Source organism: Dromiciops gliroides, chromosome 3, assembly GCF_019393635.1.
Source record: "Dromiciops gliroides isolate mDroGli1 chromosome 3, mDroGli1.pri, whole genome shotgun sequence".
NCBI lineage: Eukaryota > Metazoa > Chordata > Mammalia > Microbiotheria > Microbiotheriidae > Dromiciops > Dromiciops gliroides.
The window spans coordinates 593,375,301-593,399,440 of record NC_057863.1 but is presented as its reverse complement, the minus strand read 5'-3'; the positions used below and the strand labels follow the sequence as shown (position 1 = coordinate 593,399,440).

General features: G+C 41.4%; 1 protein-coding gene across 1 annotated transcript; it reads left to right on the top strand.

The window, feature by feature from the left end:
* The first annotated feature begins 4,007 nt into the window (after positions 1-4,007).
* RHBDL2 (rhomboid like 2) lies at positions 4,008-22,132 on the top strand. The gene is made up of 7 exons (XM_043998528.1): positions 4,008-4,262; positions 5,666-5,814; positions 9,613-9,725; positions 11,831-11,931; positions 13,163-13,223; positions 20,638-20,699; positions 21,953-22,132. The coding sequence occupies exons 1-7, from the start codon at positions 4,008-4,010 to the stop codon at positions 22,130-22,132; spliced, it is 921 nt and encodes a 306-aa protein (XP_043854463.1).
* Positions 22,133-24,140: the final 2,008 nt, after the last annotated feature.

Genomic DNA, 24,140 nt, shown 5'->3' with positions numbered 1-24,140 from the left:
AATAATTGAAGGAAATGCTAAATTTAAATTAGAGGCTAGTGAAAATAATAATGTCATTTCCCCCACCCCCACCCGTTTACAAGAACTCCTATTTAAGAGGAAGTTTTGCCTCAAACCAAATTACCACTTACCACACATCTTTTTGGCAAAGGGAATTTGGTTCTAATGCAAAAAACAAGTACATACACACAAAACATGCATGCCCCAAGGAGGGAATTACACCTTCCCAGTCACAGATCTAGAAGGGAGAGTTCATGTAGTGACTTGCTCAAGTCTGTAGAGTTACCAGATGGCAGGAATTTTGACTCAATCACAGGTTCAGAGGTCTTCTGACTTCTAGACCACTGTATTTTTCCACTTCACCCATAGGCCCTTGAAGTTCTGTGGAACTATTTCTCCTTTTCTTTTCTTTTCCTCCTCCTCCTCCTCCTCCTCCTCCTCCTCCTCCTCCTTCTTTTGTGGAGCAATGAGGGTTAAGTAACTTGCCCAGAGTCACATAGCTAGTAAGTATTTGAACTCAGGTCCTCCTGAATCCAGGGCTGGTGCTTTATCCACTGCACCACCTAGCAGCGCCCCTGTGGAACTATTTCTGAAGCTTTGGTTATATGGCCTGGGGACCATCAGTCCAAGACCATGAGGATCTTTCAAGTGACCCTGGGAAAAGAAGAGCTAAGCAAAGTAGCCAGGGACATGAGGGTATCCCCAGTTTCAAAAGGGGTCATCCCCCCCAAGAAAAGACCTTTATAAACCATTGGTTCCTTACAACAAAGGTCTAGGACTTTCTGGTTTAAGGTCATACTCTCCTTCCATTGTCAGGTCTGTGGTCTCTTCAGATCAAAGGTCAAAACACCTAGTTTTGTGGTTCTGGCAAGGGGCAAAAATAAGAAGGCAGCTATCTGGCATAGCAGATAGAGAAGGAGACTTGGAGGTGGATAGACCCGAGTCCAAATCCTGCCTCAGATATTGACCAGCTAGCTATGTGCCCCATGGCAAGTCACTTAATGTCTGTATGCCTCAGTTTGCTCATCTGTAATATGGGGATAATAACAGTACTTATCTTCCAAGGTTGTGAGGATCACATAATATTTGTAAAATGCCTTGCAAACCTTAAAACACTATGTAAATGCTAGCTATTGTTGTTGCTGTAATTTCCAATTTCTTAATTTTACCTCTTTGGCATACTACCCACCTCCTGACAGAGAACTGATGGATTCATGGAGCAGAATGAGACATGGCCAGTGTGAGAATTTGTTTTGTTTGACTACACATATTTGTTACAAGGGTCTTCCTTCTCTTCTCTTCCCTTTCCCTTCCCCTTCGCCCCAAAAATAATTTTAAAATTGTTCACCTTTCCTTTCCCCTTTGGGAGTATTCTTGGTATTTTCCTTGTTTCCATATTCATACCTGGTAAAAGGGGAGGAAGAGAGAGATCTAAAGATGGAGGATCCTATCCCCACTGTTCCTTCACACTACTGTCCTTTTCATGTCTCTAAGCCAGCAACCTTAATAATTTTTTATTCATACATTCCACAACTATTTATTTATTCATTCATTCATTCATTCATTTATCTATCTATTTATTTTGGGCAGGGCAATGAGGGTTAAGTGACTTGCCCAGGGTCACTCAGCTAGTGTCATGTATCTGAGGCAGGATTTGAACTCAGGTACTCCTGAATTCAGGGCCAGTGCTTTATCTACTGTGCCACCTAGCTGCCCCACAACTATTTATTAAGCATGGACTCTGTACCAGGAATTGTGCTAGATTATGTGAACACTATAATCATAGACCAAACTAAAACAGGCCTTGTCCTCAAGTAGTTTACATTCTATTGGGATGAAGTGTATATATTTTATTTGTTCTTCATTCTTAAAGAGGGCCATGACATTGGGAAGTGATGTCATGACCTGCAGCGAACTGGATTTAAGTGAGGGAGGGCTGTGCAAGGTCATCAACCTCACTTTCTCCTCCAGAGCCATCTGGGTGCAGTGGGATGACTGGAGATGGCCCTGGATGTTTACAATTGGGGTTAAGCGACTTTCCCAGGGTTATACAGCTAGTGTCTGAGGTGAGATTTGAACTCAGATCCTTCTGACTCCAGAGCTAGTGCTTTATCCATTGTGTCCATTTCCTCCCCATTGGGAGGAAATAACATACAAATGATATACCAACTCAATACAAAGCAATTTATTTTTGGTTGAGGAGAGGGCACTATCAACTTTGGATAAGCCCCACATGTGGGGCTTCAAGGAGTTTTTCCTTGTTTTTCTCTGGTGTCTCCTATGGGCCTGGTTTAAACTTGTTCTTTTCTAGCCTTTGAATTTCTTCTGGAGGGAAGAGGTCAGTTGAGTTCCAGAGAAGTCCTCTCCCACCTTCAGAGAAAACAACTTCTTTAGTCTAGTTGCAGAGCTCCTGGATTAAGCTTTTTTTTTTTTTTTTTTTTGGTGAGGCAATTGGGGTTAAGTGACTTGCCCAGGTCATACAGCTAGTAAGTGTTAAGTGTCTGAGGCCAGATTTGAACTCAGGTCCTCCTGAATCCAGGGCCGGTGCTCTATCCTCTGTGCCACCTAGCTGCCCACCTGGGCTGAGCTTTAAGGATTCTTGCACCTCTTCCTTTTTGCCACTTTGAGAAGCAACAAGAATTCAAGAAGAAACCATCGATAGAATGTTGAAAAAAAAAAGAGGTGGCTATTTTCTGGACCTGGTGTGCTTTGAGATGTTAGGCAGATACAGAAAGTCTCCACTTTCAGAAAATTAACTGAGGAAAGATATGCTGGGAAGTGGCTAATGGGTCAGAGGGAGAGCTTGTATTTGCTTCACTAGAGGTCTGTCTAGCAGTCTCCCTGACATGCCTGCTAGAACCCAGGCTGGATCCTCTCCTCCCTATTATCATCTTAATTCCTTCCACTCTTCCAAAAATTTAAAAGTACTATATAAATGGGATATCATGTGGAAAGAGGGTTAGATTAATTCTGCTTGGCATCGCAGGGCAGAACTTGAGAAAATTATAGGGAGGCGATTTTAGCTTAATCTAGGGGAAAACTACTTATCAATTAGAGCTGTCTTAAAATATTATGTATTGCCTGGGAAAGGTAGTGAGTATCCCTAGTCAATCAGTCATTTAGTTAGTTAGTTAGTTAGTAAAGCAGCTAAGGGGTGCTGGATCTGACATCAGGTAGATCTGAGTTCAAATCTAGCCCCAGATATTTTGCTAGCTGTGTGACATTGGGCAAGTCACTTCACCTCTGTTTGCTTCAGTTTCCTCAACTGTAAAATAGGGAATAATAACAGCACAAGTGTTTGAGGCCGGATTTGAACTCAGGTCCTCCTGAATCCAGGGCCGGTGCTATATCCACTGCGCCACCTAGCTGCCCCCTATCCTAATCTTTTCTAATATCTTGGAAAACAGCCTTGTGGGTCTCCTATATTATTTTGACCTATGGAGCCTTTTCATCTAAAAAGTTTCTTATGACAGCAGGATTAGAACATCTTGGTAGATTAGGGCCACGAGACCTCAAGAGTTCAGAGACAAAGTGGCTATGCTGAGGTCTTTTCTGCTCATCCATGAATACCCTCCCCCCGCCACTTCCTACATAGGGAGGAGAAAGAAGGGTTTGATAGGTGGGATGAGGCTGGATTGTGGAGATCCTTGGATGCCATAGGCTGAAGGGGACACTGGCCTTTGATGCTTTGGGTGGTGGCTCCTAGTGGGAGTGCTGTTTGGAGATGCCCCAGGAGTTTTGTCACAATTACACACATGATGATGAGGTTGTAGAGATTATGAGAGTGCCAGGTATGTGGAGATCAGTTCATTGCATCACCAAGCTGCCAGCCCTCAACCCAGAGGCAAAGGGGCAGGGAACCCAATGAACCAGAGGCAACCCCCCACCTCCACCCCAGGATTCTTCCAATGAGGGTGCCAGCCCCTGCCCCAAGCCTATAGTGATGGTCGTGTGTTTTGTCCTAATATGCATGTATGATCTGGCAGGGGGTGGGAGGCCTCAGGAGAATGATCCCTGAAAATGCTGTAGAGATGGGTAGGAGGCACCTGAATGTGGAGGAAGGCAAGAAAAATAAAGAGAAGAAAGAAACATTGGGTAAACCAAGGAAGAGGAAAAGGGGAGGCATACTTAATATGTGGTGTCGGAAGGTCCACAGACCCATCTCAAAGTGGATCCTCCCTGCTGATGCTCGAGGAATCTACCTTCAGAGAGCCAGATGTCTCCCACCCCCTGTGTTCATTGCCATCATCAGCATTCTCCAGGTAGGTTATGTGCTTCTGGGGAGGGCAAAGGGAAAGAAGAGGACGAGAGAGGGGTTCCTTGGATCAGCATCCCCAGAGAACAGAAACAAGCTTTGAAGCCTTCATCCACAAGGAACAGGGGATGGAATAAATGTGGAGCAGAAAAGACAAGTGATGGACAGAATCTTTACTAAGTAATGGCCAGATATTCTCTCCATCTCACTGCTCAGACTCTTCCATATTCTTCTTTCTTTCTGTCCTTCCTAGTCCTGGTTGTAATGATTCCTCCCTCATCACTTTTAACCCTGTCTCTCTATCTCAACAGTTCTTTGGTGAGGGCAGTCTGGGAATTCTGCCCACTTAAAAATAAAGGTTAATTGGGGCAGCTAGGTGGTGCACTGGATAAAACACCGGCCCTGGATTCAGAAGGACCTCAGTTCAAATCCAGCCTCAGACACTTGACACTTACTAGCTGTGTCACTTAACCCTCATTGCCCCGCCCCCCAAAAGGTTAATTGATGCCTTTTATTTTTACAACATAGTTAATTCTGGAATCCCTCCACCCAAGATCCCCAAACTGACCTTGTAGTAACAGCAACAAACAAATAAGCAAAAAAAGTCACCTATAAAGTGACTTTGTTCTGACAGTATATCTCTCAGCTGAAAAAAGGAAGAAGCAAGTTTTCAAAATCTGTTCTTGGGTACCACGATTGGTCATTACAGTTACTTAAGAGTTCCTGCCCACACATTTGCTAAGAGATTAAGTGACATTTCTCAAAGGATTTAACCACAGATCCTGTGGTGATGCCATTCACAGTGACTAATGCTTAGGTAAAGTAATTATGGAGGTTGTTTTTGCCATACAATTTCAAGCATGCTTAGGAAGTCTTCCCCAGAACACCGTTCACCCCAAATCTGTTCAGAGATACATTTAACAGAATGAATGAAAAAACAGTTAAGTGCTTACTAAGCATGACAAAATGAGATTAATACAATGTCTTAAGGTCACCCTAAAGTTAAGATGGCTGATAATAGGGTTTTTCTCCCCAAGAACAGATTCTGATAGGGACAGAAGAGAATATCTGAAGTGGATGAAAAACAGGATAGGAGAGGATAAAGGAGAAGTACAGAGCACAGTAGACTGAATATACTGAAGATACATATGGATGATTGTACAATTTTGTCTAGGGCTGGCCCTAACTCCACTGACCACTAATATCTGGAGGAAGTGTGATACACAGGGCTGGGGAAGGGCATGAAATGGTCGCACCAGCCATGTCTTGTTATTCTTGACCATCTATTGCTGGGTACCTTGTTTAGCAGCTGCCCCATTTCAAACAAAGGCACTACATCTATGGGTTTAGCAGGGCCACTCTTTAGCCTTGGATGAAGTATCATTAACATTGTTTGTCGCTGTTGGCCAGGTTGTTATTTTCATTTACTATGCCTTCTGGAAGCCCCAGGAACAATGGAACAGCCCTGATGTAGGCATCTGGGATAGCCCATTCATCTATCGGCCTGACAAGAGAGAACAAGCTTGGAGGTTCATCTCTTACATGATGGTGCATGCTGGGTAAGAAATAAGAGATGGGAACGGCTGCTGACTGTTAAAACAGGTTTTACATATCTGTATGTATAATGTTATTTATGTAGATATTGTATTATATATTATTAGATATTACACATATAATATACCACAATATTATATATTAGATGGTATATTGTATATAATGTTATTTATGTATATAAAATATGTACATATTATATATGCACATATATGTAAACGCATATGATCTGTAACATATTCAAAATGAGAGACATTATTGCACAGAAGTCCGTAGCTCTGCTACTTAACTACATAGATGATCTGGGGCCAAGTTATTTCTCTCTCTGTGCCTCAGTTTCCTCATTTATTGGACTAGATTACCTATAAAGCTCCCTGTCTGACTCTGTATCCTAACTCTTATAAACTTCAAAACCAATTCTTGCTTTTCTCAGTTAGTCTATTTCTTTTTGCAGTTTCCCTTTGAGCTGGATCGTTTAGTCATCCTCTTCTCCTCACCATTTGCCCCATCTTTGAGAACACAGAAACATATGCAGCCAGTCTTATTTGGATGGCTATCCATTTCAATTTACCCAGCTTTTCTTCAGTGCAGACTGCTTTTTGTAATCTTGTTTGTGTGTCCTAGCAATTACAATATGCTAATGAGAGCCAGTGCCAGAGCCAGCAATACTCTGGAGGACCATTCAAGGCTTCGGGTGGCAAGACACTTTGGGCTCGTGGCTAGAGGTGTCCACAGCCAGATAGGGCTTCAGGTTCTGGCCTCTTTCCTCAGCAACTCCAGGTCATGGTCATTAAGGTGTGAAATTCTTTGGACCCAGTGATATGGACTCCACAATCAGATTTGCTGAGCACCTACAAGAATAGGTTTTGGGTACAGTGGAAAACGCAAAAGATAGATAAAATAAGGTCCTTTTTCTCAAGGATCAGACTCACATAGCAATCTGATGAACCCTTGCTCTGACACTAATGTCACCTTGGGCAGGTCACCTTTTGGCATCTCCTTATTTATGAACTAACGGGGTAGGATTAGATAATCTCTAAAGTCTGTATCAACCCGATGATGACATGATTTTATGATTAAGTATCAGAATTCCATGGTACCATACTTAGTGTTATAGGAGACAGTAGATAAAGGAGAAACCAGTTTGGGAAGATTTCACAGAGCAGGGGGACACTTCATAAAAATGATAGTATTTATGTAAAACTTTGAGGTGTGCCCTCATCTGATCCTTACAAGAAACCTGCAAGGTAGGTTGCTACTATTATCCTCATTTTGAAGATGAGGAAACTGAGGCAGACAGATTTAAATGACTTGCCCAGGATCATATGGCTCAAAAAGGTAGAAGGCAGGATTCTAACTCAGGTCTTCCTGCCTGAGCACAGTGCCTGGTACATAATAAGCATTTAATAAATGCTTATTGTTTGATTGATTCCTACCTCTAAATCTGAGGCTCTATTCCACTATGCCACCTGGCTGCCTGACCTGAGTTGGACCCTGAGAGGACTGGTAGGAATTTGATGAAAATCAGTATTGCTGTGAAAATGCCAGGGGTTTTAACCCCAAATTAAAAAGAAGTCAGATGGGGGCAGCAAGATGGTATAGTGGATAAAGCACTGGCCCTGGATTCAGGAGGACCTGAGTTCAAATCTGGCCTCGGACACTTGACACTTACTAGCTGTGTGACCCTGGGCAAGTCACTTAACCCTCATTGCCCTGCAATAAAAATAAAAATAATAAAAAAAAGAAATCAGAGATGAAAGGTTTTGTTGTTGTTCAGTCATTTCAGTCATGTCCAACTCTTTGTGACCCCACTTGGGGTTTTCTTGGCAAAAATACTGGAGTGGTTTCCCATGTGCTTCTCCAGTTTATCCAAGAGGAATCAGGAGCCTAGATTGGAAACAACTTGCCTAAGGTCAAACAGCTATTGAGGAGAGATCTGGAACTTGAGTTCAACCCATCTGATCCCAAGGCCAGCCTTGGGATGTCAGATACTTCGTGGTGCTGGGTGATTCAGCCTGCTTTCTAGCCTGCTTTATCTTATCCCCCAATATCCCTTAGGGACCAGAATTCACTTTTTCATTTATTTATTCATTCAAAAAACACTGTGCAGAGCAAGGGAGGTGGTTTGGGTAGCGGGAGACACAAAAATAAAGACTACATAGTTCCTGCCCTCATGGAGTTTACCATCTAGTAGGAAGGGATAGAAGACACATAAAGATAAGCAGAATACAAAATATATTCTGATAAGTCCATAAGACAGTTTTAAACAAGATACAAGAAGAGTTCATAAAAAAGAAAGATCCCTTCTAGCTAGAGAGTCAGTCAAAATGAATGTCATGCTTCCTAGTTCTAACATTTTGTGCCTTTATAATCCATTCAAATACAACAGGGCTTCTTAAACTGGGCTCTGTGAACTTATTTTAAATATATATACATATATATATATTGATAATTGTATCTCAATATAATTGGATTCCTTTGTTATCCCACACATTTTACTTTAAGTCTTTAAATATTGATTCTGAGAAGGGGTCCATAGACTTCACCAGATGGCCAAGGCAGTCCATGAAACAAAAAAGATTAAGAGCCTTTTGAATACAAGCGCAGTCCCTCTGAAGCCTAGATATAGGAATGGTTAAAAAAAATTTTTTTTTAAAAGTTCAAATGTTCAGGTCAGATTGCTCCAAGCTGAGTTGCCCACTATGGAAGAATAAAAAAAATATCCCATTCTGAAAGTTCTTTGGCACTTACAAAGCACTTTACTAATAACCACCTTGTGCATCTATTATAACCCCCATTTTATGGATATGGAAATGAAGATAAATTTAAGGAACTTACACAGGGTCATCGAGTGGCAGAGATGAGATTTAAATCCAGGTGTTCTGAATGTGAATCTTGTATTCCTCTCAAAGCACCACCCCGCTGAATTTTCACATGGTTTTATCCTTTTCTTTAAAGATAATGTGGACCGTGCTTCTAGTGGCTAAAAAGACAAGCCAGTAACTAACAGTAAGACTGCAGAGATTGATGCACAAAGCTCACTGAATGAATTGCCTCCACACAAGTCACATGGCCTTCAAAATAATCAAGGAAACCCATGCATGGGATGGCACCTTTGCGGGTGATTCAAAACTTAGTTCTTTGACAGTGGGAGCTGTCCAAAAGTGGAATAGGTGATCTCAAGGGATGATAATAGTAACTGACCCTTAGAGAAGAAAGCTTTGAGCTTTTGTAAGCTCATTGTCTACAAAACTGAAGTCTCACAACAAATCTGTGGTGTGAATACTATAAATGGTATTCCTAGGTTACATGCCGGGCAACTGATCCTCAGAGAGGTCAAGTGACTTGCCCACTGAGGTGATTTATATAAAATTCTTTGAAAGTTTTAAAGCCCCATATGGATGTTGGTGGTGATGATGACGACGATGACAATGACAACAACAATGATGACGATAATGGTTCTCTATGACTGGAGGGCTGGATGACCAGCACAGATCAGGTGTATTGTGGAAGGGGTGGCTGATTAGTTAAAGGTTGGACTAGAAAACCACTGAGGTCTCTTTTTGCTACAATTCTTTTTTCTACAGGGTCCTAAGCACAAAACACAAAACAAAAACATCAGACTACACTGTTATCAAATTCTAACAATAACATTGATGGTGGCCTCTAGATTAAGTATATATTAAGCTGAGACAATATCCCAGTGCCTAGATAACCCTCAAAGAAAGCTGCTGAGTGATTTGCTGATGACATCACAGGCTTCCATGTCCACATGCTGATGATGAGATTCTTGTTTTCACTTGTAGGGTTCAGCATATTTGTGGAAATCTACTTATGCAGCTTCTTTTGGGACTTCCCTTGGAAATGGTTCACAAAGGTCATCGTGTGGGGCTGGTGTACCTGTCAGGAGTGATTGCAGGTCAGTATTCTGGGATAAACACATACTCAATGTGGTATTGGTTGGTTGGTTGGTCTGTCCAGGGTGGACAGAGTTAATTAAGTAACCAACAGATACCACATTGGCCCTAAGGCATGGGCTGAATGTTTCCTTCATATCTGGCTTGTATAAAACTCCAAGTGCAGCCTATGATTGTGTTCTCAGAGAATATCAATGAAATCGATGAAGTCAGAGAACAGTAATGACTCAAAATGACTTAAAACTGAAATGGAAAAAACCCCTTCCTTAAGCAAATACATTTTAACACTGTAATTCTCTTTATGTATAGTGATCCCCCGCCCTTTTCAATGAGATCTTTTGAGGATGTAGCCTATATTTGCATCACTATGGCATTTGTCAAGCAATGACTTCGTGCCTAACACTGTAGGTGTTCTATGGGTACAGGAATGACATGACATACTCTTGCTCTCAGAGAGTTCAGGAAAGAAATATATCTGGAATCATTAGAAAAGTCAAGGAGGGCATAATTGTGTGGTGGTGATGAGTAACTCCCATAGTAGCTCAGGGAAGAGAAAGAAATAGGAAAAGGCAGGACCTGTGCTTGGCCTCCACTGGGGAAAAGAGAGACGGGTTTGTGTTCGAGTGTGGCCATGGAAATGAGCATGACACATTGAGAGGATGGTAGAGCCCTCTTCCGCCAGTGGATACTGGGACAGGAGAGCACTAGGGAGCAGCAGCTGGAGGGGGTATAAGAAGAGCCCTGGCATCAGGAGAGGTAGGTTCTAATCCTTACCCAGTAACTCTACAGGTCTGTGACATTGGGCAAACCTACCAGCCTCAGTTTACTCATTTGTAAAACAAGGGTGATAACTGTTGTGAGAAAAGCCCTCTATAAGCCTTAAAGCACAAAAGAAATGTAAATGATTAAATAAGGCTGGATGTAGGAGTGGGCTCCCCTCTTATTACCAAGGCACAAGAATTTGAATTTGATGCCGCAGGCCAAAGGGGACCACTGAAGGCTGAGCAGAAAGGATGTGGGAAAGGGCAGACATCAAGAAAGAGAACTGAGTGATGCAGATGAAATTATATTCAGAATATATCATGGTGATTAGTTGCTTCTATTTAACATCAAAGATGGGAAAAAATAAATTTGGAGGTCTTTGTTGGTGTGTTAAAATATCAGCAAATAGCAAAAACATCTTGAACTTCTACTCTATTCTGGAGAAATGTGGCTCTCAGTTCAATTAACTTATCAAACATTTATTAAGTACCATGGCCCCATCATTGGGTTAAGTGCTAGGGGGAGATTAAAAAAAACCAAAAAACAAAAAACTGGATCCCTGCCCTCAGGTGCTTCACAGTCAAGTAGAGGGAATATGACACACATTCCCAGGAATAACAATAATGAAGATAGAGGATTTGAAAGTGAAGGGCTGTGTTCAAATCCTGACTCTATTTACTGGAAGATACACAAATTTAGAGACATCTTCACTCCATATGGCCACATGTTCTATTTGTGATGTGTGACATAGTGATGTCATTTGGGTCCTCTTGGAGAACAAAGGACAATAGCCAGCTGTATAGCCTTTGGCAAGTCACTTAATCTCTTTGGGTTTGTCTTCTCATTTCTAAAATCAGGGTGCTAGATGATCCCTGGTTCTACAATCACACGATATAACAAATCTGAGGAGAGAAAGCTCATTTCCACTTGGAACTGTGGATGAGTGGAGTCAAGGAAGGCTTCTTAGAGCAGTGGCTTGTGGGTAGAAATGCAAGGATGGGAATTCCAGGTGTAGGGAACAGTGTGAACCAAAGCATGAAGGTGAAGAAAGTATTCAACAGGTAGGGGGAACCCCACAAGGAGTCTGACTGGGCAATGAGATAAAGCTGGAGGGAAGGGTAGGCTAGGAATGGAACTTGGCCTCCTAATGTTTGAACATTCCAATAAGGAAAGGCCATATTGAAGAGTTTGGAGTAAAGGAACTAGGAATAAGACCTGGGCTGTGCATGAGGAGCATGAGAAGGAGGAAGTCAGAGGGGGAAGGTGGGAGGTGGGGAGACCAGTCTTCCATTGGTGTTTTCACTTCTGATACCCTTGTTTCTCTGAATTTCTTTCATTTCTGTAGGATCTCTTGGAAGTTCAGTCTGTGACCCATACCATGCTCTTGTGGGTGCCTCTGGAGGAGTCTATGCTCTCACAGGAGGCTATTTTATGAATGTTTTGGTGGTAAGAACCCTTTCAGGGAATGGGGAATACCAAATGGCAGATTTTTTTTTTACTGGTATTTGGTTCAGGGATAATAATTATTTTTTAAATCATAACATTACATGTAAAGATAGTTTTTAACATTTGTTTTCATAAGATTTTAGGTCCAAATTTTTCTCCCTCGCTCCCTTCCCTCCCCCCTCCCCAAGACAGAAAGCTATCTGATATAGGTTATTTATGTACAATCACATTAAATAGATTTCTGCATTAGTCATGCTGTGAAAGAAGAATCAAAACACAAGGGAAAAACCTCAAGAAATAAAACAAACAAAAAAGTAGAATCAGTATGGTCCATTCTGTATTCAAAATCTACAGTTCTTTTTTCTGGATGTAGAGAACATTTTCTATCATGAGCAGGGAAAATAATTTTTACCAATATTTACCGAGTGTACATATTAAATTGGAGTATTGTATAAGAGGCAAACACTGGTTTCTAAACAGGGCCAAATCCTGAATAGAAACGAACCAGTCATATTTTAAAAACAAAAGCAGAGGAAAAATGGGATTATTATCAAATCCCTTCCAAATACGGAAATCGATTAGAACAAACAAATTTCAGGCTGCTTTTCTTGGAGCATCTTCCCTGGGAATAGGATTCTGGTTAACTTGAAAGGGAAGAAAGAAATAATTTAAATACTTGATGGAAATTTTATATTCTCTCTTGGTATGCTTGCAGTGCCTTAAATAAACAGTGTTTTCTTTTGCAAAATGGCAAATTAGCTACAAGTGCTACTTTCCTATGATACTTATTCTTTTGGGCAAATCAATCACTTAATTGGATCAAATGAAATAATGGATGTAAATATGGAATGAAAATGAATGGATGTAGGGGCAGCTAGGTGGCACAATGGATAGAGTACTGGCCCTGGAGTCAGGAGGACCTGAGTTCAAATTTGACCTCAGACACTTAACACTTATTAGCTGTGTGACCCTGGGCAAGTCACTTAACCCCAATTGCCTCACCAAAAAAAAAGAAAGAAAGAAAGAAAGAAAAGAAAAGTAAAAGAAAATGAATGGATGTAAATAAAATAATGGATGTAAAGTACTTTGTGCTCATGTAACACTAGAGAAATGTAAGCAGTATTAACATTAAACTCATGTTTTATGTTGACGATTGTGAGGAGGCTGATGAACTGAGGTATTCTTTGATCATATGTAGTATCTTATATTTTTGTCCTTTTCTCCTGGCAAGAATTTTAAGAACATGGTTCCTTTGTTTGGACTTTTCAGACTAATGCTCATGTTGTTAATTGGTAAGTATTTTATCTTTGTTGCTATTTTATATTTTTAGTTTTGAAAAGTTCAACATACTTAAACTACCTCTTTTTTAAAACCACCAAACTGAATGTTTAATTTAGGCATGCTGGAATGGGAGGATAACAGTGTATTTTGGTTACTTCAAACAACAAAGCATAAATTGTGGATGTGCTTAATTAGGAGAAAAACTTAACATGCCTCCCTGATGTTATTTTAATATGAATAATAGCTATTTTAAAAAAAACTGTTAACTTTCACTAGTAAAGGAGAGCATTCTTTTAGAGGAAGCTTTTGATCTTTTGAAAAAATAAAAGCTTAAAAATACAGTTTGGTACCTTTCTCACTGTACCTTATCACCTATATCATCTCACTCTGAATCTTTGTTGTTGATGAGTCATTTCAGCCTTGTCTAACTCTCTAGGTTTTCCTGGCAAAGATATTGGCATGATTTGCCATTTCTTTACCCAGCTCATTTTATAGATGAGGAAACTGAGACAAACAGGGTAAAGAGACTCGCCTAGGATCACACATCTAGTAAGTGCCTGAGGCCCAATTTGAATTCAGGTCCTTGACTCCAGGGTCAGGGCTCTATCCACTGTGACACCTAGCTGACTACCCAGAATCTTAGCTTGGAGTAAAAGATCCTTCCTCCCCTAGGTAGGTAGGTGGTATGATAGGCTGCTGAACCTGGTCTCACCTCAGACACTTAATAGCTGTGTGACTCTGGCCAAATTGTTTACCCTCTCTGCCTCAGTTTAGTCAACTGTAAAATGGGGATAATAATCGCATTTACCTCCCAAGAGTTGTTGTGAAGGTAAAATGAGAGATCTGCAAAGTGCTTAGCACAGTGACTGGCACATAGTAGGTGCTATATAAATGGTAGCTATTACCTGCCTGACTTCAAAGTGGCCCTTTCATACTTTTAGAGATGGAATTGACCCCTGGTTGTCATTTAATAGAAAATTCTCATTTTACTTTGAGTTTCAGAGAGGCTAAGTGGCAGCTAGTAGCTTTTGCCTAGCCTGTTGGTATTCCCAAAGTTGTTTTTTTAAGTGAATTTGTGGATTAGAGTAGCCGGAAACATTTCTTCCAAAACCTTTCTTAAGAGGCTGATCATTCTGAGCTTTGGATCTGAGATTTAAAGTGACTATCACAGAAGTCCCAAACAGTTTCCATTCACTCAATAGTCTAAGTTTAAATTTTCAGACCCTGAACAAAAGGTTTATCGTGGGAGAGATCCCCATTTCCCCATGCCTGACCTCTCTTTTGTGGCTACCTTTATCCTCCTCTGCTAACATTCCCTGTCATTCTTAGCATAAAGTCACCATGACCAGAGGTTGAAAGGGGTGAATAAAAGTCCTAAACTCAACCATTCATTGCTTTATTTTTTGTATCTCGCATCTGTCACATTGCCTTTTTTTTTTTTTTTTTGGTGGGGCAGTGAGGGTTAAGTGACTTGCCCAGGGTCACACAGCCAGTAAGTGTTAAGTTTCTGAGGTTGGATTTGAACCCAGGTCCTCCTGAATCTAGGGCCAGTGCTTTATTCACTGCACCACCTAGCTGCCCCCTGTCACATTGCTTTTAGTGGCTTAAAGTAAGAGGCTTAATTGAAGTCTCCTAATTATTTTTTGTCTTTCAATTACCCATACTTTCCCAATAACACTTATGAAATACCTACTACATGCCAAGCACTTGTTGATCCTGGGGAAGATACAATATTTAGACAAAAACTAGTCTTTGCCCTTGCAAAGCTTCCAGTCTAATCAGGGGTGAGACACAAATACTAGAGTGGAAGAGGGCTGGAGTCCAAGCCAGGAGCACCTAGACTGGAATTTGGTCTCTGATACCTGTTAACTGGCTAACTGTTAACCTCAGGCAAGGCACTTCACTCCCTCTGCTTGGCTTCCTCACCTGGAAAATGGTCATAATAAGAACAGGGGCACCTACCTCAAAGGCTTGTCATGTGCCTTAAATGAGGTTAAAGTGTTATAGAAATGCCTGCTATTATCATTCCTGTAAATGCCTAAGAGAGATGCAGACTCAGCAGCGCTGTGTCTGAAGAAGGAAGGGCCTTACTGAGGGGAACAATCATCAGGGAAGCTTTCCTCAAGAAGTTGTCATTGGATTTGGAATTTGAAGGACAGGAAGGACTTGACCAGAATGGGAATGGGAGGGCACTCAGGCAAAGGGAATAGTAAGATTACATAGTCTTATCCCAAGATATGTTTTTCAACTTTTCTTTAAGTTGCCTCAGAGCTGTCTATTGCCTTTTCCATCACAGCCTGAACATTGTGTGGGGATGCAACGGTGCAGTTAGGTAGGTATGTGGTCCTGTTTAGGTCAGGGCAGGACAAGAAAGGAGTCTCTGACTTTGGGGTCAGAGCCCCTGGCTCTGAATTCCAGATCTTCTCCTTCTACCTATATGATTGATCTAAGGAAAGTCACCACACTCTGAACATCCTCATCTCTAAAATGAGGGAGGAGCTGACCTACTTTGCCATCAAGATCCTTTCCAGCTCCAATGCCTACTACCCTGGGTCTTTTTTTTTTTTTTTTTTTTTGCAGGGCAATGGGGTTTAAGTGACTTGCCCAGGGTCACACAGCTAGTAAGTGTCTGAGGCTGGGTTTGAACTCAGGTCCTCCTGAATCCAAGGCTAGTGCCTTATCCATTGCGCCACCTAGCTGCCCCTACCCTGGGTCTTTTTATATAGCAATTTTGGTTATGAAAACATTTATCTTCCCCACTTTTTAACTTCCCACCCCCACCCCTGCAAAGTACATGCAAAATATACCTCACTTTCCACAACAGGTATACTCTTGGAAAAAACAATCCACAAATTTTTATAAGATGAATCACCTTTTTAAAGATATATTTGTTGTGGATAGAGCACCGGCCCTGGAGTCAGGAGTACCTGAGTTCAAATCTCCTCAGCCACTTAACACTTACTAGCTGTGTGACCCTGGGCAAGTCACTTAATCCCAATTGCCTCACTAAAATAAATAAATAAATAAATACTTTATTAAAAAAAAAGATATATTTGTTATTATGGACGTAACTGTCAACAAAAAGAATTAAGCAGGGGCAGCTAGGTGGCACAGTGGATAAAGCACTGGCTCTGAAGTCAGGAGGACCTGAGTTCAAATCTGGCCTCAGACACTTGACACTTACTAGCTGTGTGACCTTGGGCAAGTCACTTAACCCCAATTGCCTCACCACCCACCCCCAAATTAAGTAAACAAATTCAGGGGCAAAAATCCTACCCACAATCCTTTAACCTTTAAAAGCAAAACCAAAAGAAATAAAACAAGATGCCTTCCTCCCCCTTCCTGCCCAATTTCATTAGCGCTAGTCCTTAATTAAAACTACATTTTAATTAGTAGGGGAAAGATTCAATTCCTTTGTAACAGTCACCCAACATTTGTAGATTCATAGAGTTTTGCAGAAATTCAGAGTATTTCAGGTGCAGACTTCAGAGATAATCCAAACCCTTATTTTACAATGGAGCAAACAGAGAACCATAGCTGGGAAGTGACTTGCCCAACTGGGTTGGTGGTAAAGCTGGGACTAGAACTCAGGTCTCTTGATTCTCAGTCTGCACTGCATTCAGCCCACACTCTGAAATCTTTTTCCCCTAAAAGTTAGGATCCTTAGTTTTTTCTTTATACAGTAGGTACTCAGTCTTTTTTTTTTTTTTTTTAATTTTGCGGGACAATGAGGGTTAAGTGACTTGCCCAGGGTCACACAGCTAGTAAGTGTCAAGTTTCTGAGGATGGATCCTGAATCCAGGGCCGGTGCTTTATCTACTGCGCCACCTAGCTGCCCCTCCTTTTGTTTTTCTGAAGCAATATGACATTCATATGGATCATCTATTATGAATGACAGAAAAAGGCCTAAACCAACACTAGGTTCAAATCTCAGATTTGCTACTTTTATAACCTGTGTAAGCTTGAGAAAGTCACCCGAGTCTCTGAGCTTTAGATTCTTCCTTTGTAAAAGGAGACCAGACAGGGGGCAGCTAGGTGGTGCAGTGGATAAAGCATCAGCCCTGGATTCAGGAGGATGTGAGTTCAAATTCAGCCTCAGACATTTGACACTTACTAGCTGTGTGACCCTGGGAAAGTCACTTAACCCTCATTTCCCTGCCAAAAAAAAAAAAAAAAGTAAAAGGAGACCAGACAAAGTGATCTCTTAAGCCCCTTCCATTATGACTCTGGGAGCCATGACATAGGTCCTGTCCTCTAGGAACTTACAGTCTAATTGGAGTGCTGCAACCAATATTCATGAAACAAGGAGCAAAATGAAAAGACAGTTAAGGGCTGTGGAAATTCAGAGAATATAAGGTCAGAGTGGTCTGAAGTTGTCAGGAAAGTCTGCATGGAGGAGGTGGATTTAGAATAGAACCCTGAAAGACAGGCTGTATGTAGAGAGGAGGAGTGGGGGGCACGTCCAACACAATCATGCTCTGGATTTCAGTTTTCTCCTTTGTCAAATGAGAGGCAATCTCTGATGTTCCTTCAAATTAAAAACAAACAATCCTCTGCTTCTATGGTAGGGTACAGTCAGACTATAGAGGGCAAGGAAGTACAGATGTGATGGGGTTGGTGTCATTTCCCTGTGAATGCCATATTCCATGTTAGGCAAAAAGTCATTGTGTTAATTTGGTGTCGAGGGTTTAATTATTTCTGATGTTGAGAATTACTATGGGAACAAGGACAACTGTTTCCGAGGAGAGAAACATTTAGTTTGGTGATGAAATTTAGAGCTACATATTCCTCAGAATGAAAATGAACATTTTAAAACAGATTTTTTTCCTTGGGAGATAAAATTCCTCATTTGGTTAAACTGTAGACTTTTTTTGGGCATTTTGATATGATTCTTTGTGCAAAGAGGAATTAAAAAGGGAGAATTTTGGCAGCAAGCAAGGAAAGGAAGGACCTGGGAGTTAGCCCTTGCTCCTCTCTGGTCTGGCTGCAATGAGTGCTGACTTAGAGAGAGGTAGGGGATACATTAGATAAAGTTACCAGGCTGGGAGTCAGGAAAACCTGAGTTCAAATCTGATCTCAGATACTGAGTGACCCTGGGTAAGTCACTTAATTTGTTTACCTCAGTTTCCTCATTTGTAAAATAGGGATAATAGTACCTACCTCTCAAGGTAGTTGTGATGATCAAATGAGATCATATTTGCAAAGCACTTAGCACAGTGCCTGGCATATAATAAGTACTAAAGAAACATTAACTATTAATTATTACTGGGCAGCTAGGTGGCATAGTGGATAGAGCATTGGCCCTGGAGTCATATTCAAATATAGCCTCAAACACCAGCCCTTGTGACCCTGGGCAAGATACTTAACCCTGTTTGCTTCAGTTTCCTCAATTGTAAAATGAGTTTGGAGAAAGAAATGGCAAACCACTCCAGCATCTTTGCCCCAAATAAGGTCACAGAGAGTCGGACATCACTGAAACAACTCAACACAACAACAATTGTTATTATTAAAAGCGTCAGGGAGGCTGACAGGGAAGCAACTTAGACTTAGCAAGTTTTCCAACCCTCTGAGTTCTGAAGATTCAGGAGTCAAAGAACTGACAACTCCACAGAAAAAAAGTGACATTATCTTTTTGTCAATGGGTCTTCAACTGGCTTTTGGCAAAAACATGTTGCTTTTTTTTAGGGTAGTGTATGGGACTATTTTCCTTTGAGAATCAAAAACACTCCAAAATTCTACAGGGGTGGTGAGGGTGGTGCAGGGGCACACTGATTGTATTCATCTCTGTGATCTTCCAGGTCAGAAAGCACCTGTGCCATTTATGGGATTAGTAAAAAGCAGTGAATTGAGAAAACAAAACTTTTCAAGAGTGGCTACCCAATCCTGTCCATTTCTTGTTACACTTATTTGTTTTTGTTTCTTTGGGTTTATTTTGCAGGGTAATGAGGGTTAAGTGACTTGCCCATGGTCACACAGCTAGTAAGTGTGTCAAATCTCTGAGGCCAGATTTGAACTTGGGTCCTCCTGAATCCAAGGCCAGTGCTTTATCCACTGTGCCACCTGGCTGCCCCACTTGTCACACTTATGTTGAGCATTTCTGAACATGCTGGATCCCTTGGAGATAGGGAAGGAATCACCAACACTTCAAAAACTCAGGACATTATAATAAATCATGAATAATTAAATAGGGAATGCAAAAAAACACTTGAATTCAATTTCCTTGGGAATGTACATTTCATGGTGCTTGTTAAAATTGGCTGTATATCTTAATTCAGAAATATAATGGTGGCTAGACTCTGCCTGTCCCCTCTTCCTTTGTCTCCTCCATCTCCCTGTTCCCTTCCCCCAACATAGCATAACCGTTGGGTATATTTTACAAGTAACGGCCCATAAATCTACTTTTCCTCCAGATTACTAGAAGACAAGAGAAACAGCAAATTTTTCATTTGGGGACAGATGAATCTTTATGAATTAAAGCAAGTCTTTTAAAATAAGAGCCTTAAATTTTTCATGACAATTTTTTTAAAAATTGGAAACTCAGGCTTAAGCTGTGCTGTTCTGTATGTCTGGGAGGAAAAGAAATGACAACCAAAGGTTTTAGGCAAGATTGCAGTCCCCAAGTCTCTTCAGAGGCTGGAGCAATGCAGGAAAAACATCTGAGGAGCAGAAAGGGGCACTTGAGGATACCTAAGTATGAGAGAGAACTAGGGAAGAAATGATTCAAGCTAAGTTACCAAAAAAAATTAGGATGTTCAAAGTTGCAAACACAGTTTGGGTGAGGAATTCTGTCCTGCAGTGAAGTAATCAGGGTGTTTATCTTTTAAACAATTTGGCACAGAAAGGAAGTTACCAGAACACCTAGCTACTTCCCTCAGTCATCACCTTATATTTTCTTTGTTCAGATTTAATCAAGCAAGGGCACTTTGCATCCTAAAAGTCGGTTGTGAAAGGCCACAAAGGAGGATGCTCAGATTAGATTCTAGAGACAACATCTAGTATTGCATATCTGGGTTGATTGTAATGATGAGAATGACAATCCTAGCTGTTTTCAAACAGTTACATAACAACTGAGTTGATGAACCATTCCTTGGGTTTTCCCCTAACACCAGGCCTGTACCTTTTTACCTCTTAGGACATCATGAATCCCTAAAATAGATATTGGGCACACGACGTCCCATGTGAAAGGTTAAAGCTGCACTTTACCGGCTCTTCTCAAGCACCAGTGCTAGGTAGAGCTCACCTTGGTCCTGGTCTCTGAAATATACGATTTGTCTGTTGTTCCTGACCCCTTCTTCAGACTCTGTGGCCGTGCTGCTTTTGTAGGGACAGCGCTAGCACTTGAAAGAGGACAAGGGGTGTTTGGGGTACCATTTCGGAAATGTCACGTGGGCTATCAGGGCTTGACCGGCATGTTTTTCCTTCTAGTTGTATTTGACATGGGATTTGCCCTCTACAGAAAATTCATTACTCCTGCCAGTGGGCCCCCGGTGAGTTCTGTTTACTGTTGTTGATAAGTATCCTAGTCTTCACCTCTACTTTTGTGCCTTCCCCCCCAAACTAAAAGATCTGAAAGTGGATAAGAAGGGAGGGATGGTGCCAGATGAAGCCTGCAGGAGGCTTACGGCTGGCTGGCTGCTCAGTTTCCAAACACTGCCTCGGCAAGTGATGCAGTCTCTTCCTTATCCCTCAAAGCCCCAAGGTCTAGGTTCAATTCCACCCCCATCTCTGGGCCACAAAATGACCAGGGGTATCACAGACACCAATGATAGGGTAGCAACACCCTTCTATTTGGAAGACTGACAAGTTCTAGAGAAAATCTGTCATTTGATAGAACAGAAGCAAGTATTTAAAATTGTGGAGGCTTCTTTCTCCTCGCCCAGTCAAGTAGAATGCATTGACCACTTAGGTGGTGGGGATGTATGGCCTGACAGGAATGGAGTCCCCAGCTAGTGCTGGTTCTGTTGCTGCTTCGAGCCCTGGCCCCTCCCTGGTAGACCTAGGGCTCTTTTGTACAGCTTCATCTTTCCCTTACAGACACAGGAGAGGGGAGCTTTCCCATGTTCAACATTCTTCAGGATTCCATTCTGAAAATATGCTCTAGAGGAGAGAAGAGAGTTCCTGGGCTTGAATCTCAGTTCTGCTAGTTACCATTTGGGTCCTAGGCAAGGTGGTCCCCTCTGGGCCATTTTCCTTTTCTGTAAAATGAGGGAGTTGGACTGGATGACTCCTAGGGTCCCTTCCAGTTACAGATCTATGCTCCTCGGATGACAATCTTGGCCCTGCTCTACTTAGCCTACCGAAACTTGAATAAACAGTCGCTAATTCACAGGAGAACAGATGATTTTACACTGTTTCTCCTATATGGATGTGTGATTATCTATGAAACGTGATGTCTCATTAATGCAGGGTTGGGCGTTGTACCTACATACTCCACTCACATAAATTCTTAGGTTCTGGTCCTCCTGGTTGGCTTTGCTAAAAGTGAAGCTAATGACTGGGGAGTCAGGGAAAGTAGCTGGTCTTCTGCAAGACCTTGGACAGTGGGTCAAAGTGACATATCCCTGGCTCTACATATTTTCGTTTTTGGTCTGGGTGAAAGAGCACGTGGATGTCCATGTCCATCCAGCAAGCTGGGTTTCTCTCAGATGCTTGTTTGCACTTGGTTCCCTATACTTAAGAACTATAAATAATACATAATGTGAGTTTCTTCACTTATTTTTTTTTCTTTTTTCCTCCCAAGGTGTCCATTGTAGCTCACGTTGCTGGTGGCTTAGCTGGCATGACTGTAGGTTACACCGTGTTTAGCTGCTTTGAAAAGGAGCTGCTGAAAGACCGGATGTTCTGGGTTGCAATCACTGCTTATTTTGTTTGTGTTTTATTTGCTGTGTTTTTCAACATCTTTTTATCACCAGCAGACTGAACAGCCCCTAAGATAATCCAATAAAAAAACCCCCAAAACCCAGCATTCATGAGAACACTGAGGCATCTTTGAAAGGCAAAGGGGAATTCCACTAAGTGTTCACTTTGTTTCCACTGTTCGGAAGGCATATATAGAAGCTACATAACAAGGGAAGGGAGGATGATTTGGGTAGCCCCATTATGTGTCTTGGGTGGCAGTACAGTATTCCTTTAACGTAAAGGAGAAAGACTCTTGCCATTCATACAGGATACATTCTAGAGATCCCAGCAAATATGAGACTCCAGATACTACCCTATGGAGAGAATAAAACCTTTTGGTCCTCTTGCCTATTGGTTGTATTAACCTTCACTTTTCATTTTCTACCTGGCTGCTTTCTTGGACTTCTTCATCTCCAGAAACTCATCATTCTACAAGGTGAAATCAACTTGGAAATGCATACCTCCTCAGATCATTACCCATTCTGGCCCCTGATCTGGGCACTCCCCACCCCTCTCAGCTTCTTTTTATGTGTAGTCTTCCCCATCTTACTGTGAGCTCTTGGAGGGCAGAGACTGTCATGTCTATTTCTGTATCCCCAGCTCTTAGCATAGTGCCCAGAACACAGTAGGTGCTAAATAAATGTTTATTGACTCGGACTCTGACTTACTCTTTTAGCATCATGATGGAGTCAATACTCAAATATATTGAAAGTACCAAATATATAGTGGTACTATGTATTGAACTTAAATATATTGAAAGTAAAGAGATAATTCCAGTCCACTGTTCAAGTATTGCCTACTTTCAAGGGGAAGTTAACGTGTCAGGCTGACAATATTTGTAGGTTCCTCCTTGGTAATGAGGGAATTGTGGGAATTGAGTGAAAACAACACTTGACTGCATCCTGTGACTCAATTCTGGAGCTAGCTCAGTTCCCTTTCTATTCAATTACTTATGCGTTGAGACCAATTCTTGTGAGAAAACTTTATTCAGTTATGGGAGTTGTGAGAAAATGTTATTACATTGTGGGAAGCTGGACCACCTCTACCTGCTGCTTAGAGACCCTTAAGTACCTAGGTTATGCTGACCAGAAGCCAGTTTGATCTGAAGATTAAGGCTGGGAGCTTTCTCATGGTTGTATATCTCAAATAACTCATATGTCTTATCTGAAAACTGGCCTTGTACTGGTCAGTCAGTTACTGTTTCCTTGTTCCTTTGATACAAGACACTTTTCTGTTTTAATAAAGGTCTCCTGTACTGATATCTAAGTCTTCATCATCGTGTTTTATGATTTCTGTTCAAAGGTCTGGTTGCTCATTTTGGGGTTCAGAGGAGCTACTGACTCCCTGGGAAGTGGAATGGAAACTATTACTGCTGTGCCCTGGACTCTGGGCCACTCTCTTTCATGGAAAGGTTCTTTTCTCCTTCTGTGGCTACTGGGCCCTCACAGGACCCACATGTGGAACTGATAACTGGCAAAACAACTCACTTATTAGCTGTGTGACCCTGGGCAAGTCACTTAACCCTCATTGCCCCACAGGAAAAAAAAATGATTCAACTGGATCTCAAGGGCCTTCTAACTCTGACATCATTGGAGCCATGAGTCTCGAAGGGTGCCAAGAAGATCCCAAAAGAGTGAGTTTTCATTCACCTCAACCTTTTTTTTGCGGGGAAGGGGGCAATAAGGGTTAAGTGACTTGCTCAAAGTCACACATTAGTGTTAATATTGTTTGACAACTCACTAAAATCATTCTTCCTTAAAGGACTACATCCTATTTTTTAGATCATTAAGGAGAGTTCTTAACTTGGGGGGTCCATGAAGTTGTGATTTTTAAATTTGACATATTTTATTTTCTGCATTAAAAATGTCATTTGAAGAAGAGTCCAGAGGCTTGTAACTTTTTAGAATTTGAGATGCTTAGAAATTTGCTAATCTTTGTGTTTTGTAAAAAAGGAGAATGAAGTCCACAAAATCAATTTTTAGATTAAACTATGTTTATTTATCTAAGAGATATCTTATATAAATATTTAA

Coding starts and splice junctions, on each gene's coding strand:
- RHBDL2 (XM_043998528.1), top strand. CDS start 4,008: ATGATCCCTGAAAATGCTGTAGAGATGGGTAGGAGGCACCTGAATGTG. Junction 4,263..5,665: donor CCATCATCAGCATTCTCCAG/GTAGGTTATGTG, acceptor GCTGTTGGCCAG/GTTGTTATTTTCATTTACTA. Junction 11,932..13,162: donor ATTTTATGAATGTTTTGGTG/GTAAGAACCCTT, acceptor TCTCCTGGCAAG/AATTTTAAGAACATGGTTCC.